Genomic DNA, 17,083 nt, shown 5'->3' on the forward strand with positions numbered 1-17,083 from the left:
GACATCATGACTTAGAATCATAGCCTTGAAAAGAAAAACGTAAGGACTCACTTCTAAAGATTTTTTGAAATACTTTAAGGATATATATTTAATTCCACAGCAAGTTTGTTAAATTTGGCAGAATTTAGCCCACCCTACACATAAAGGGAAGTAAAAGATTATGTAACACATTCAAGATTATATAACTGTTCAACATTTTAACCTAAGTAACAGTTCTAACTCACTGAAATGACTCAGTGAAACGATAAAATTGCTTATAGTAGGGGCGCTCAAACTTTCTTAAAGGGCCAGAGAGTAAATATCTTAGGCTTGTGGGCCACATGGTCTCAGTCACAGCTACTCAACTCTACCACTGTAGCATGAAAGCACTTCTAGATAATAGGTAATGAATGAACATGGTTGTGTTCCAATAAAACTTTACTTATAAAAACAGGTGGCCAGCCCCCACGCTATAGTTTGCGGATCCCTGACACACCGTATCACTTTCAGGCTTAGACAATCTTTGACCTATAGGGAGATTCTGACAATGGGAAAATAAGATGAAGTAAAACCACATAAGCCCTTTCAGCTTTAATAAAGGGATCCATCACTGGTCTAAGAAAATATGACTGACACAGTAGTTACAGGTCTTTGTTCAATTTATGCCCTTCTACACAGGGACACAATTCTACTGGGGACCCCCCATGAGAGCAGTTGTGTGGCTTAAGAAGAAAAGTGACATTATAAAAGTATTTGTAAGTGTTTACTTTCCTATTGTTTAGAAGCTACATTTTTACTCTTTAAAAACCTCTCTGTAAAGATAATCACAAAAAGTATATTTAAGATTACTCACCCATATCTTGCCAGAGATGCTAAAAAGACCAGCCATTCCAGACATCCTAAAAGAAAAATGAATAATTGAAGAGAAGGAGAACCACTGGTGATGTATACTATGAAAAAACAAGGGGCGCCTGGGTGGCTCAGTTGGTTAAGCATCTGGCTCTTGATCTCAGCTCAGGTCTCGATCTCATAGCTGTGAGCTCAAGCTCTGTGTTGGGCTCCATGCTGGGCGTGAAGCCTACTTTAAAAAAAACAAAACAAAACAAAACAAAAAAAACCTCAGGTCACAGGGATCTGCCCCTCCACTTTTTGCAATATGTTGTCCTCTCTCCTCGATTCACTTCCATTCACATAAAGCTTAGATTCCATAGCCTTCATTTCAATTCTTCTGTTATAAACACATTCAAACTCCTGGGCCTTTCTCCCTCCATCGTACATACCTGGCAAAAACCCCTACTCTGGGTAGCTGCATGTCTCCGGGGAAAACCACATGACCAGCTGATTGCTCTCCCTTCCCAGTCACAAACCTCAGGAAGCACTCAATACTGCACTGTTTTAGGCTCTACCCAAGATGATAGCTCATGTCTTTTCCCTCTCTTCAGACCTTCCACACCCTCCCCTTCCCATGCACGCTCAGCTAACAAATACTCCTTGTACGTCACTGCAAAATCAGAAGCCATTATGTGATCTCTCTTATCTTCCCACCACCAAATCTGAGTCTGCCGTACACCTGATCCACCTCCTCCTGTTACGACAGAGAAAGTAGATCTGACCTACCGTAGCCTAATTCCTCCACTTGTGCCACAGATCCCATCCCTTTGGTCTTGTTAATGACTTGGTTCTTTCTGCCATCCCTCTTCCTGCATTAGCAATTTCTCCCTTTCTGCGGGATCATTTTCTTCTGCATAAAAACATGTTCTACCCTCTCTTATCTTTTAAAAAGTGCATTCTTGGACTTCACAGGGCTCTCCAGCTTCACAAACTTCTCCAAAGAGTAGTCTATGCTTACTATTTCTTCTTCCTCACCGTACCTTTAACCATTCAAATCTGGCCTCTGTCCTCACTACTGTACTATCACTATTTGTGATAAGGCCATGATGACCTTGCATTGCTTCATCCAACATCCATGTCTCAGACTCAATCTTCCTTCACCCCTTGGTAACATGGGACACAAGTGACTACTTCCCTTTCTTGAGCACCCTTTGCTTAGCTTCTAGGAAATTGCATACCCCTGATGGTCCTCCTGACTCATTGGTACCCATTTTCAGTTTCCTTTTGTTGAGTCCTTCCCTACCCATCTTCTAAATTTTGGGGTGTCTCTTGTCTCAGTCCCAAACACTTTCCTCTTTTTCCCTCTCTCTAGGTGATTCCTTCCCTTCTAAGGTTTAAATACCATCTACGTGCTTTGTATTTGTGTTCCTGAGTTCTCCATGGAGACCCATCTCCATATATCCAACCTGACATCTCTAGAAGGAACTCTGCCTCTCAAACTCTCAAGCCCTTGCTTTTCCCTTGTTCAAATCAGTAACTGACACCAAGGCCCACCAAGTACTTAAAACAGAAACCCAGGATATTTTCTGTGAATCTTCCCTCTCTTGCACGTTAGCCAAGTCGACCTTCAAAGCATATTTCAAATTCTCTCAATGCCCACTTCTGCCACCCTGTTAGGCACACTACCGCCACCCTTAGGCTGGACACTGCAACTGTCTCACCTCATCCATTTGTGCCCTCTCCAACCTCTCCTCCTAAGAGCCATCGCTTTTTTTTTTTTTTTAAGATTTTATTTACTTATTTGACAGAGAGATAGATAGAGAGCACAAGTAGGCAGAGAGGCAGGCAGAGGGAGAGGGAGAAGCAGGCTCTCCGCTGAGCGGGGAGCCCGATGCAGGGCTCGATCCCAGGACTCTGGGATCATGACCTGAGCCGAAGGCGCCTGACTGAGCCACCCAGGCGCCCTAAGAGCCATCTTCTAATTGTATGCACTGACATCCAAGTTCCAAACCGAGGCTGCAGACCTGTATGATCTGGCTCCTCCCTGCCTCTCTTTCTTAGTGTATACCGCTCCCCCTCCCTTTCTCTGTGCTCAACCTTGGCTATCTTTCTGCTCCTCAGTAACATGAGCTCTTTCCAGATGGTGGGCTATAGCCGTGCTATACCCATTGTTGGGAATACTCTCTCCATGCTCTTTGCCCAGCTAGGTCATTCTATCCTTCAGCTCTCTCTGCTGCTCCACCTCTCATCCGATGGAGGCCCATGCCCCCCCAGTTAGTCTTGTCTTAGTAAAGATTTGTTTGTTTTTAAAGGTAGCTATCCAGATTAAGATTCTTTATATCCCTAGTTTTTTTTTTTTTTTTTCCTTAATCTGTCTTACTTTAAGTTACCTAAAGAGAGCAGCTCTGTCTTGCTCACTGTTTAATATCTAGCACCTAGAACAGCATCTGGCATAAAATCAGTGCTCAAATATTTGTAGAATGAAACGCCAGAGGCGAGGGGCTTTTACTTTTTTAAGATTTTATTTATTTGAGAGAGAGAGACAGAGCACAAGCAGGGTGAGGGGCAGAGGGAGAAGCTGACTCCCTGCTGAGCAGGGAGCCCAATGCGGGGTTCGAGCCCAGGACCCCGGGATCATGACCTGAGCTGAAGGCAGAAGTTTAACTGACTGAGCCACCCAGGCGCCCCAGTGAACTGCTTTTAGAGTAAGCTCTGTATTTCCTGGATAGTATATAAATGCTACTGGATGATTTATTCCTGAAATATTGCATAATTTAATTCTATTTCAACAGGGATATTCCTTATTCTTATATATACTAACATAAATTTAACTACAATTATGACAATTCATTCAAAATTAAAACAACTGTGGAAAAAGTTAGTATGGTTTGGCCTTAATTTACTTCACCAAGAATTACACAGTTTGACATTATGGACAAAAGTTACCCCCATCTGTGTTCCACTAGGCAGCTAAAGACACCATAGGTTTTATTTTCCACATAGATACAATAGCAATTCCTTCATAAACTATAATTCAAGAAAGCGTTAACTCTTCTATTTTATCAATAATTTAAACAGAAGAAAGAACAGTAAATGATATTCAATATCATATTTTGTAAAGAGAAAATAGTTGATATGGCTCAGTGCAACAGTCAGAGGAAAGGCTTTTGTAACCCACGTGAATTTACGATACTTAATTCCCAGTATGCTAACAACTAGTTGAAACATTTGGGTCATAAAACTAGAAACACAACATTGGCCAAGTATGGTCATGTGTAGTCAGGGTAATCAGAACTGAATATGAAGAAAAATGTAGACTTGCAGGGTCTATGGCCTGTTTAACTTAATACCTCCTGCTTTATAAATAACACCTTGTTATAAGAAAAATAACAAGTTACGTCAGAGAAGCTGGGGATTTCCAGCCAGTCAGAGGCTCCACTGATTGCCATTTTTTCTCTAAGATATAATTCTGCAGGTCTTCATAGACTCCTGGGCCACGGTAACGGCGGAATATCCCATCCTTTGCACTATAAATTAGAAAAACAAACAGAAAATAAATCTATTAAAATAACAAGTGTTACAGATAATAAAAATCAAAATAAATACTAGTTTTACATGTGAACTCCATTTTGAATTTTAACTTGACTCAAATGAAGAAAAAATTATAGTTAGGCATAAATATTAATCTATTAGAGATTAAAAATTCCAAAACAGCAAGCATTACACATTCTATTTTATCACTGCACAATTTGAGACCATAAGCAAAGTTCTTGGCAGTGTCTAATCTACCAAGTTATTTTTATCATTTTTGCTACCAATTATTTCAATTTTTCTCTTACAATGGCAAAACAGTAATTGTTATCAAGCTTCAAAAACTTGTATCCAGCTTTCCAAACTTATGTCATTCAACCCCCCCACAAAAAAAAATTAACAAAACACCTGTATTCTCACAGGCCCCTCAGTCTTTCTCTTTCTTGCCACAGTCCCCTTCCTGAGGGAAGAGTCTGCACTGGCCATTTTCTCCCCATGTATTACTCATTCAGCATTCATGTGATTGGTGGTTCTGCTTCCACAACTCCATAGAAATTGCTCCTATTGGGGGTTTCCAATGACTCTTCAATGCCATATGCATAGAGCACTTTTCTGTCATTTTTCCCTGTCTGTCATTGGCACTGTCCACTACTGACCATCCCTTCCTTCCTCCTTTCCATTGGCTTTTTTCACATGAGCTTCCTTGGCTTCTTTTTACTACTCTGACCACCCCTGTTCAGTTCCTCACTCCCTGTCCTCCCTTGCAAATGTCCTAATGTTGGTCAACCCCAGGTTCTATCCTTGACCTACTTCTTGTCCCATTGTGTATGTTCTCCCTAGATACATTGCAATGTTTGTCTACCTCGATGCTGAGGAATCTCCAATACATGTCTCCAGTCTAGATCTTTCTTCTGAGCTTTAGATCCTGAAATCAAACTATTACCTAAACTTCTCCATTTGGAATTAACAGGCACTTCACACTGTCTTCTCCATTCTGGCCTCTATCTTCCAAACTTCATCTTATTCTAATGGCTCCTCAATAGCTTTTATGAGTTCTACATGGTCCATTGGTAGTCATCACAGGCTCTTCCTTCCTTATCGCTAAATAGTCACCATGTCCCAATGATCCCACCTCCTAAGTATCTTCCCCTTTCCCTTCCCCTATCACTACCTGAGCCTCTCTAGCCTTATCACCCAAGATGATCCAACTGCATCCTATGGGTCAGAACCAGTTACAGTCCTCAAAAGGTATCTCATTTTCTCCCAGGCTTTCCATGATATCTCCTGTATCTGGAAAGGCCTTCTCCACCCTGTCTGCTTAACCCAATTCCTACCTTTCATATTATTGGAGAAATCTTCTTTGACACCCCCTGCCCCCTCCTACTCACTGTCTGACATTAGGTGCCTTTCCCCTGCTGTAGTCTGGGCACCCCTCTCTTCTACCAGCTATCATTCAATGCACACCAGTCTTTCTCTCTTCAAACGTTAAGCTGAATGAGCAATGGTTATGGAAAACAACTTAGAATTCCTGATATACATGTACTGCTTTTGAATCTTTTCTAATGTTTCTAAGTTTCTAATCAGAAAATTATTTAAACTTACTGAAAAAATGCTGGGAGAGTAGTGACAAAGAAGCGGCCACTCAAACCTATAAGAGGCATAAACAAAAAAAGTTACAAGTCAAATTCAAACTACCCCAAGCACCTGACTTAACATTGTAAGAACTAGCAGCCTTGAGCTTGTTTTCATAGCCACATTATTAAAATTGTTCCAATTATTTAATCACATTTACCTTTTTTCTTTTTACTTAAAGAAATCATATTTTTATCCATTTTTATTTACCTACCACTTTCTGGTCAGTGACATACAATTTGCTTATCTTTGATGTATTACACTAAAGTTTTCTGGCTTGTGCATTGCTTGGAATAGTATGGTGGCTGAAAGGACAGGTTGTAGAGTCACGCAATCTGGGTTAAATACTAAATTCTCCAGTTACTAGCTTTGTGACCTTAAATAAATTACTTAACCTTTCTGTAAAATGGGTATATTAAAGCCTGACTGAATTGTTCTGAAGTGAGATTAGACTGGTGCATTAAGTGCTTAGCACATACTAAGGACTAAGTAAATTATAGATATCATTGTATGTTATAGGCTTAAAAAGAATAAAGAATATGAAATAATAAGATCATGTATAATCTTTTCACATTTATAAAATTTGTAATTTCTGTCAAGGAAGTCTATGTACTTTAAACAGATTTTTTTCAATTTGTCTCAGCAAACATTTACTGAACAATAACCACATATCAAGTGCTATGCTAGGTACATGTGAAGATAAAGATAAATAAAACCCTTAGTCACTCATCAAATATTTACTAAGCAACTTCTTTGTTCCAGGGACTGTGATAATGGCTCAAGACACATAGATAAGCAAAAACACAGTCTTTGTTTTCACAGAAGTTACAATCTAGTGGCAGAGGGAGAGAATTTAATCAAATAATCATGACCAGAAACAGAGATGGATGACATCAAGGAAAACGGCATGCAACAAAAACCTGCATGACGCTAGGAGTAAAGAACAGATCCCTGCTCTTTATTATTAACTAAATAATATTTATGTGGGCACGAAGAGTGAGTAAGGCCAGTTCTGGCAAAGAGAAGGAAAGCTAAAGGATCCTCCTGGCCTGCATGATAACATGGCACAGATATCATTTTCACATTTCTCATCATTTCTGCCTTTCCCACTGAAGAACAATCTGGACAAAATCAAATCCCTAGTTTAATAAAGTGGCTCAAATTTTACATCTCTGTGATGACTTGCAGTTTGAAATACTGAAGGTGTATTTTTAATAACAAGGGATATTTGCTTCTACTCATTTTATAAACTAAATCCATACTCAGCAAAATAATTTATTGACTGATGATGATGAGTCTTCCCAAAGAAGACTCATATCCAAGCAAGTAACTCTAAAACACCTGTATGGCACTTAAAAGCAAACACAGTATTCTGAAGGCAGTAAAAGTCAGTGTTACAAAAAGAAACATAAACTTCATACATTTATGATTGTACATTTTTTTAAAGGTTGTACTGGCAGGAACAGAAACAAAAGTGACCTGAGAAGTCAGCTGAGGATTGGAATAAGCATCTCTGTCTACAGGACATTCTCACCTCTAACAGGCTTGGAACTCCACTCTACCAAGGAACAAAGACATATTTTAGTAGAGTTCCAAATCTAAATTGCCAAGGGAAAAAGGACTGGTAATCCTAAAGGCTTGAAAATTATTATATGTTTTGCTTATTACAAAGTTTCATATCTCACTTCTTTCCTAGCTACAGATTTTTATGACTACCCCAAATCTTATATAAGGACAGTCACAGTGTTAGAGAATTATGCTTTATTTACATGGTCTTTTAAAATGGAATGCACAGGGGTGCCTGGGTGGCACAGTCAGTTAAGCATCCGATTCTTGGTTTTGGCTTAGGTTGTGATCTCAGGGTTGTGAGATTGAGCCCCACATCTGGCTATGCACTCAGTGTGGAGTCTGCTGGATTTTCTCCCTCTCCCTCTGCCCCTCTCCCCAGTCAAGCTCTCAAATAAATAAATAAATAAATTTTTTTTTTTTTTTTTTAGATTTTATTTATTTATTTGACAGAGAGAGACACAGCGAGAGAGGGAATACAAGCAGGGGGAATGGGAGAGGGAGAAGCAGGCTTCCCACGGAGCAGGGAGCCCGATGCGGGGCTCGATCTCAGGACCCTGGGATCATGACCCGAGCCGAAGGCAGACACAATGACTGAGCCACCCAGGCGCCCCTAAAATATTTTTTAAAAAATTAAAAATCCTTCATATGTTCTTGGTCATCACTGGCCATGGCAATAGATTAAAAGTAAATAAATATAAAAAATATTTCATAGAACATATGAACTTACACAGTATATATAACAATATTTCCAGATTCACAGGCCAGCTTGCCTGAAGTCAAACCCCACTTCTGCATCTTATTAGGTTTTAATCTGGGACAGTAAATTTAAACCATCAGTTTTCTCATAAATGGGCATCATAATATCTATCTCAGTATTTTTCAGTATTAAGTGATTTTATATTTATAAAGCACATAGAATACAGTATTTAACATAGAATAAGTACTAAATACATGCTAGCAAATATGTTCTATATTTAAATCTCTGATTCAAAGTTAGAATAAAGTAGGATGCAATAAACTAATTTAGTGTTAAGTGCTTTGGAAATCATACATTATTTTGGATAATGTGTCTTTACAAATAAATGTGCCCATGAAAAAAATGAATACAGAAGAAATAAGAAAAACAACACAGTGAAAGATGAGTCTCTGAGAGTTTTCTTTACCTTTCTGGTTCAGACTAAAAGGACGCTCATCCCCAAAACTGTTAGAATAAAGGGTATGAGAACTTTATGGCTCTTGATATGAATTGCTGTGCTTTTTTCCATAACTATTGTACCAATTTACAAGACCACCAATTAAAGTTCATTTAAAATAAAGATTAATAATAAATTCTAACACCTCAAAACTGCTGTCATTTATGTTTGTCAATATTTCTTCAAATGACAACCCATGCAGGATACTAATAATAAGATCACAGCATCTAACACAGATATGAGTTCAGTTTGATGTCTGGAATAATACCCTGTCACTGAAGATGTCTTCAGGACAATTAACAACAAAATCAAGAACAACCAAAGTAGCCCTTAGATCATGACACACTACTAAGTCCTTGAAGAACTGACACCATAGGAAACTTACCTCAAATAAATGTCATTTCTGAGAGGCTAACAAATGTCAGAAAGGTTTGGGTTTCATGTCATTGCCCCAAAAATGTCTTCTAACCTTTAATACTGATGCTATCAAATATCAAGGGAGCCTCTCATTACCTGAAAAGTTAAAACATGACCAACTTGGAACAGATAAGCATCATCTGAGGTTGTGGGCTTTAAGGTCTAAAAACAAGGCAAGCATGATCTTAACAAAGGATTACAACAGCAGGGCAGCAACTCATTACAAAGGTTGGCATCATGATTCACTGCAAGAAACCTCAGAAAGTGTAGAAGAAACAAGTGTACTCTTAAACTTTAACTGAAAGAGATAAAGTTTGACCACAAGGTCTCCCAACATTTCTGCATGTCTTTTTTACTTTATGGGGAACTTTACTTTAAAATGAAGACTGCAACACAAAAAGGGCATTAATCCAAAATGCAGGACAAAATTTAATTTCTTATTATTAAGCTTATCTTAAACATGTATATCAAAAGAAAGAAAAGAATTAAAAGATTAGAGAAAGAAAAATTATACCAGGGAACTATATTTTGATATGCAAAAACACAATAGAAATGATTTAAGTTCAATACTTAAAAAATGGGGATAGCTGTTAGCTTTGGTTCTACCATTATTAGCTGTGTTACTTTGGGCATGTTACTTAACCTCTCTGAGCCTCAGTTTTCTGAGTAATATAGAGATAAACAGTTCTTCCTAGGGTTGAATGAAGCTAAAATGTATGTAAGTGCCTAACACAACTATAGGCTGAAGTAAATGCTTAACTAAATGTTAGTTATTATCACCAAAAGAGTAGCAGAAGGAAAGTAATGAAAAAAAAAAAGTAGAACTAACCTTACCTTTGAGACTGAAATAAAGTTGTCAGTATAATACAAAAGACTAATTTTTACAATTATAAAATTAAAATATGAACACTAACTGAAGCACAGTAAACTAAGTTGGCTTTTGCAACTGATTAGTGGTTTAAACACAATGCTTATTCTTGGCTGTGGTAGGAGTCTGGTTTACCTCTAGTCTAGTGAACTAGCCATCACCCATGGGTACTCTATGAGCAGCTGCTGTTTTCCTGTCCTTGACAACTAAGCTCATCTGCATGGAACAGAAGGTTCAAGTGCATGCTCATTGCATTTAATTTCCCAAAGAACATGCAACTGATACATCACCTGGTCTATGCAGTATTAAGCAGGCAATGCCATGTAATATAATCTAAGGCCTTTCCTTTCCTTGACTTCTACATCTCAGCTGTAAAATACAATGTATAATCCCTAATCTTTATAATTCTGAAAACTTATTTTCTGTTCAAAATTCCTAAGAAAATCTCTTGTGAGATGTACCAATGGAAGAGTTATAGGCATAACTAAAGATTATGCAGAAACACTTCAAAAACTCTTGCTTTTTTACAAAAAACTTCTTTTTAAATTTTACTTGCAGGGAAAAGAAATGAAATGATGCCTTATTAGCACTCCTGGCAAGGCAGCCCTAATGAAAGAATAGACGAATGGAGATCTGTAACCAAATATAAATCTGTACACAGAAATATCCAGTAAAGTACTCAATTTGAGGAAAAGTAGTATTATTTCAATTATTTCCCACTGCTCATTCAGGCTGTTAGATTTTGTAAAAGTGAAGTAAATACCTAAAGAGCTTTCAAGAATAGGGACAAGCCGCCTCGGAGGCTTGCCAGTGAGTTAGTACCATATTCTTCATTTGGCTTCCAGGACCCCCTAGCCCTCCACCTCCTTCCTACCTCACCTGCTTCTCTCTTTCCTCTGTTGGAACTATATCTTTCCCTCGAAATGTTAGAGTGCTCAGGTTTTTGATCCTCAAAGCACGTCTCTGGCACACCCTCCCTAGGTGATCTCAATTCCTCCCCTCCTTTCAAATACCATCTACAGGTATGATCCTCAAATGTACATCTCCAGCTCAGCTCTACTTGGTTTTCTACTGAACATCTTGAACTTCAACTTTGTTCCAGATGTGCTCTTCCTTCAGTCTTCTCCACCTTCTTTCTTTCCATCAAATGCTACAGCCAATCTATCAGGAAATCCTTTTGGATATTCCAGCCAAATGCAATATCTCAAATCCAGTCCCTCAGCACTGCTGCTACCAGTCCGAGCCACCATAGCCTCCATGCGGGACTACTGCATTAACCTCTTTTCTTGCTTGTACTTCCAACCTCCTACAGAAAAGCTTTCATGTAGCAGTCAAAGCAATCCTTTTAGAATATAAGCCATATCATGTCACTCCCTTGCTCAAAACCTTCCAGTAGGTTCCCTCCTATCATACTAAGATCCAAATTCCTTGTCATGGCCAATCAGACCCCCATGGTGTAGTTCCTAGCGGCCTCTCCAGCTCTGTTTCTCTTGAGTACCCCACTGGCTGTCACATGGTTCCTCAAATCAGCCGAGTCCACCCCTGCCTGCACATGCTGCTTGCTCTGCCTGGACTGTTCCTCCCTACAGCTTCTTGGAATTCACTCCCTCAATCTGTCAAGGCATCTAGTCGAACAGTCCTTCCCTGGACATCCTATTGAAAATAGTGGCTCCCACCATTTTCTACATTTTTATCCTGCTTTCTTCTTCTTCATAGTCCTTATGGCCACCAGACAGTGTTTTCCATCTTACTCTTGTTACTATTTCTCTCCTTCACTAAAATATAAGCTCAATGGAGAGCCAGGTCTTTATCTTCCTTACTCGCTTGTATCATTTATCTCTATCACTGCTATCTAGAACAAGACCTGGTACATGGTAGAAATGCAAACGTTTGTTGAATAAGTACATTATTCTTAAACCCTTTTAAAAGATTAATTGACAGCATTATAATTTGAAATAAAGTATAAAATAAAATAGTATAATCTGAAGTGAAATATTCTTTAGGCCACTCAGTCGTGTGTGTGGAATTTTGTCTCATAATTTTTATTTATGAATTACAGTTTTTAAATTTTTATTATTTAAAAGACTTCTAGAACTTATACTTTAAAAATTATTCTAATACATAAAACAATCATTTTTCCTTTTTTGGACTTTGTTTCTTCACTATTCCTAAAAAATACTGGACCAAAGACTTTTTTTCCTTCTTTTTTGATAAAAGTTCAAATATATATAGTTTACATTTGCATAATTAGTATGAGTCAATGATAAATTTGTTTTTAAAATATTTCATTATAATAAATTTCTCTCTACATTATCAAAAAAAGCACTCAATCCATTAACAATGGAAAAAATAGCTGTAAATCTACATTTTAGACGGAAAGACTGTATTCAGTTAGCCTCTAGATCTGTGAATCCATCACAAAGCTAATTGTTTAATTCTTTTCATTCAAATCGTGCTGTGAACTCACAGCAGGTATACCAAATGACTAAAATGTGAATAGGCCAGCTGCATTTCTAAGAAACTCATCATAAAATGTGCTTGGTGCTCACTAATTAGCAAGGCTTACACCTGATTTTGTTGGACTCGAACTACTAGAAGACAAAAACAAGTTTACAGCAAAAATATAATTGCCATCACTTGATGTCCAAACAGAATAACTCACTCTAACAGCCCAAACCACAAACTAATAAGTATAATTGTCCTTCTCTAAATAGCAGATGGGCAGAAGTGGCTTTGATTCAAATGATTAGAAAGGCGGAAGCTTGAGGACTAATGGCTTTAACCGAAATCTCTCTCCAAGGGTTTGTCAACACATCCATCTTAACAGACACCATCCATTTTGTTGTCCAAGTAATTGGTAATGCATTACTTTGTGTTTTTGCACTCACAGTTATTACAGAAAAGTAATAGGTACACCTCCATGCCTTCTTTTTTCTCTTGTAAAAGGATACAGTAGATAGAAATTGAATGTAGACAGGAAAAAATTAACAAAGTTTCAAAACAGTCAAGTTTGAAATTTGAATCATAAAAGCCCAACTTTTCTTCTCATTTTATATATAATACACAGTTATTTTTTTAAAAGATTTTATTTATTTATTTGTCAGAGAGAGAGAGCATGCACAAGCAGGGAGAGTGGCAGGCAGAGGGAAAAGCAGGCTCCCCGCTGAGCAAGGAGCCTGATACAGGACTCAATCCCAGGACCCTGGGATCATGACCTGAGCTGAAGGCAGACACTTAACCAGCTGAGCCACCCAGTCATCCCTACACAGTACACAGTTATTTTAAAACTACAAATACAAATTGTATCTTTTCTGAATTTAAAAGTTTCCTTTATTTTCCTCTTTCTTTTGAAAAATTACATCATTAACAGCTAATAAATGTAGATGGAACAGCAGAATTAGAAATTCACCATTCTGGAAACCACTATGAAATATTTGATTCAGGTAAGATCATCATGGATCTTAAATCCCCAAAATATCACCCCACAGATTATGTCCTAATCACAAATGGGGTCTTTTCTTTATAATAGAGATGTTTGTTGTCGTCACCTTAACCAAGTGCTCAAACTCAACAGCATTAATGGTGATAATATGTGTCTTCTGATGGAATACAATTTAAGTCACAGGATCACCTATAAAGTACTCTTGCCATAAGCATTTAACCTGAATCAGGCTTCTAGACCAAAATTCAAGTTACAAGAATAAATTAAATGTTACCATAAAGAAACACCTAGCCAAAACCCTGGCCTGTTCTCTTCAGAGTGTCAATGTCATGAAAAATATGGGGGGACTATCTTCTAGGTCGAGGGAAACTAAAAAGATGTAACTACTAAATTCAGTTGGTGAACCTTGATTAGATCCTGGTTCAAAAAACTGTAAAAAACATGGGAAATAATTAGAAAGATTTTAATATGCTGAAGTATTGATGGGTAAGTATAATGGGGTCTATGACTGATTTTCAAATGATTCAGCAAATTAATAATAACAATATAAATATATATATACATATATATGTAAACACAAATATACATAGACATTCCCAGATATGCTAAAATGTTATCTGTTGATTCTAGGTGGTCAGTTCATGGGTACTCAATATCCTAGTCTTTCAACTTTTCTATATGCTTGAAAAAACTCAAAATAAAAAGTAACAAACTTTTGCATTTAATGTTCAACATGTACAGTACCTGGTTCTTGAATGACATCTACTTTTCCCACACTGATCTGAAGTATTTCACCATTCTTTGCAAATGTCTCCCATTCTGAATCAGTCTGCTGGCAGGATGGACACCAAGGAGCGTAACTGTAAAAGAAAAATAGCTAGTCAATATAAACATATGAAAAAAAATCTATAAAACAAACTAGAAAAATAGAGCATTTAAATTTAAAAAATAAATTCTTAACTAAAGGGAAAAACAAAAGCAAGCTTTTCCAAAGTTGCTTGATATAGAAAAACAGAAGCATATTCCCCCCTCCTAGAATTTAATGTATGAATATCACTTCCCTGGGGAAAAAATAGCTAAAGTTTAAGAAGATTTTCACAAATTATTGTAATATATAAAGTATCTTATTTCAGTGTTATTCTTACAATGGACCCAAATTTTACTATTTACCAGATAGCTTTTGATTTTTGAGGGTGAAAAGGCTTTGAGTGTCCCACTAAAGGTGGATAATTTTCACAAGGGTGCCTTTAAACTAGCCAAACTAGTTTCAGATTCATCAAAGTGAGATCTGTTGGGTAGAGACCAGAAGATGTATTGCTATTGGGTCCCCCAAAATGCAAGTCATTTCCAAAGATATGTGGTAGTTCTGACCCATTTGAAGGAAGTAGAAGCTACAGGCTAAGCCTGCTCCACAGACACTTTCTTAAGTAGAAGAGGGGTTAGAAATAAATAGTTGGGCCTTCAACCAGAACTCTGCTGTTTTAGATTGTTTTTTTCATTCAATAAACATGATCTAAGCACCATGCTAAAAACTGAGGCTACCCCTGTGAACAAGACAGACATGGTGCCTCCTTCCTCCTTGTGGCTTCTATCATCTACAGATGAAAAGAGGTAAGCCCAGGGGGTAATGACAATCCATGTGGCAAATGCCATGACTGAGAATGTGGAACAGATGCTATGGGACACTCAGAAGCTGGATGATCTCAGAAGGGCCCACAGAGAAAGGAGCATCTGTGCTAAGATCTAAAGTAAGAGTAACAGCCAGAGAGGGTCAAGGAATGTTCTAACCCAAGCAGAGAGAACAGGAAGTGTGAAGACAGAGTATTGACAGGACAGGATGAAAACATCATTCACAGCCTTTAAAAATGTTGTATAAGGAGTTAGGACTTTATTCCAAGCTCCATGACTGATACCTTAAAAAAAGTAAGAATCATGATCAGATTTACATTTTTGGAAAAGTCATCTGGCAGCTCTGCGGAAAATGGATCAGGGAAGGATAAGACGGAAGCAAACTGGAAGGCTGTACTGTCCTCCTGGCAGTACGCTAATGGCCTCACTTTGCCTCCCATGATGCTAGAAAACATCATAAATGGGCCATAAAGCTTTAATGTGCTCCAGGATTTCACATGCAGATGTTAAAACAGGAATCCAGAGAAAACTGCTGTTTAGAAAGTATAGTGGATTGAACAGCATCTCTTAAAGAGTCTTAACCCCTCATACCTGTGCATATGATCTTATTTGGAATAAGGGTCTTTACACATATAATTAAAGTAAGGATCTTGATGTGAGATTATCCTGGATTTAGAGTAAGTTCTCATAAAAGAAAGAAGAGCAAAGTGTGACACAGAGACACAGGAGGAAGGCCATGTGAAGATGCAGTCAGAGATGGGTGGTCTGTAGCTACAGGCCAAAGAATGCCAAGAACTGCTGGAAAGGCACGGAACAGACACTCTCCTAGAGCCTCCAGAGAGAGTCAACTTTGCCAACATGGTGATTTGGGAAGTTGGGTCTCCAGAATTGTGAGAGAATAAATTGCCACTGTTTTAAGCTACTAAGTTTGTGGTAATTTGCAGTAGTCCAAGGAAACTAATGCAGAAAGGAAGATATTATTTGAAATTGGGAGGAACTGAGATCAAATATGCCTTAAAGACTTAAAGAGTTGGTAGAGCTATGCTTAACATAAAATACTGTGAACAAACAATAACATACACTGGAAATCGATTTTAAAATACTAACATAGGACACAATTAAAAGGAAAATTAACATTTACAGAACAATGTCACAAAAATACATGAATACAAATGAAGAGACATTCTGTTTTGCTTAATAATACCCAGAAGAAAAAAATCAGTAAATAAAATTAATTAATCAATGCTCACAAAATAGGACAGGATACTCCGGAAAAAAACATCACCAGACACTTTGAATAATATTTCGGGATGCCATCAACTAGACATGATATTTTAAAAATCTGCTTAAATCTGTTTAAATTATATTTTAACAAAACCCTCAACTTAAGTCAAAATGCTGAGGGAATAAATGCAATAGATACTTTTAAAAGACTTGGTATCACTGAATGGTGTATGTACAATGGGTGAATTTTATAGTATGTAAATTATGCCACCCAGGGGTAGAGGGCAGGAGACATGGATGAACCAAGATTGGCAATATGTTGATACAACTACTGAATCTGGATGATGGATGATGGGAGTTCATTATACTACTATTTTTGTTTATGTTTGAAATTTTCCTAATAAATAGTTTTTGTTTGTTTTTTTTTTTATTGAGGTATAACTGACATATAACATTACATAAGTTTTAGGTACAACATAATGATCAAATATATTTTTCTTAAAGATTTGATTAAATGGAAAGAGCCAACAAGTTCTGGATGGGCAGGCTCAGCATTGTGAAAATGTTAATTCCCCCCAATTTATTTTCCATTCCTGAATTATTTTTATAAAATGTGGCATCTATTATTTCTACATTAAGAGAAGAAAGGGGTGAGGGGAAAAAGAGGTAGGAAAGAATGTCTGCCAAAAGAATAAAACAAACACACACAGGAAAAAATGTCTTAGGAAAGGAAATAAAGGGGAAAAATGTTAAATGATCAAATTCTAT

General features: G+C 37.5%; 1 protein-coding gene across 1 annotated transcript in view; it reads right to left on the reverse strand.

Annotated features, from left to right (window-relative positions):
- TMX4 (thioredoxin related transmembrane protein 4) overlaps positions 1-17,083 on the reverse strand; it is a 34,789-nt gene that overhangs the window by 9,423 nt on the left and 8,283 nt on the right. The window contains exons 2-5 of the mRNA XM_032419493.1: positions 14,207-14,322; positions 5,944-5,989; positions 4,209-4,337; positions 833-878 (exon numbers count right to left, since the gene is read on the reverse strand). Coding sequence (XP_032275384.1) covers positions 833-878; positions 4,209-4,337; positions 5,944-5,989; positions 14,207-14,322 — 337 coding nt within the window. The remainder of the gene's footprint in view (positions 1-832; positions 879-4,208; positions 4,338-5,943; positions 5,990-14,206; positions 14,323-17,083) is intronic.

Source organism: Phoca vitulina, unplaced genomic scaffold (genome assembly GCF_004348235.1).
Source record: "Phoca vitulina isolate PV1807 unplaced genomic scaffold, GSC_HSeal_1.0 scaffold22, whole genome shotgun sequence".
Classification (NCBI taxonomy): domain Eukaryota; kingdom Metazoa; phylum Chordata; class Mammalia; order Carnivora; family Phocidae; genus Phoca; species Phoca vitulina.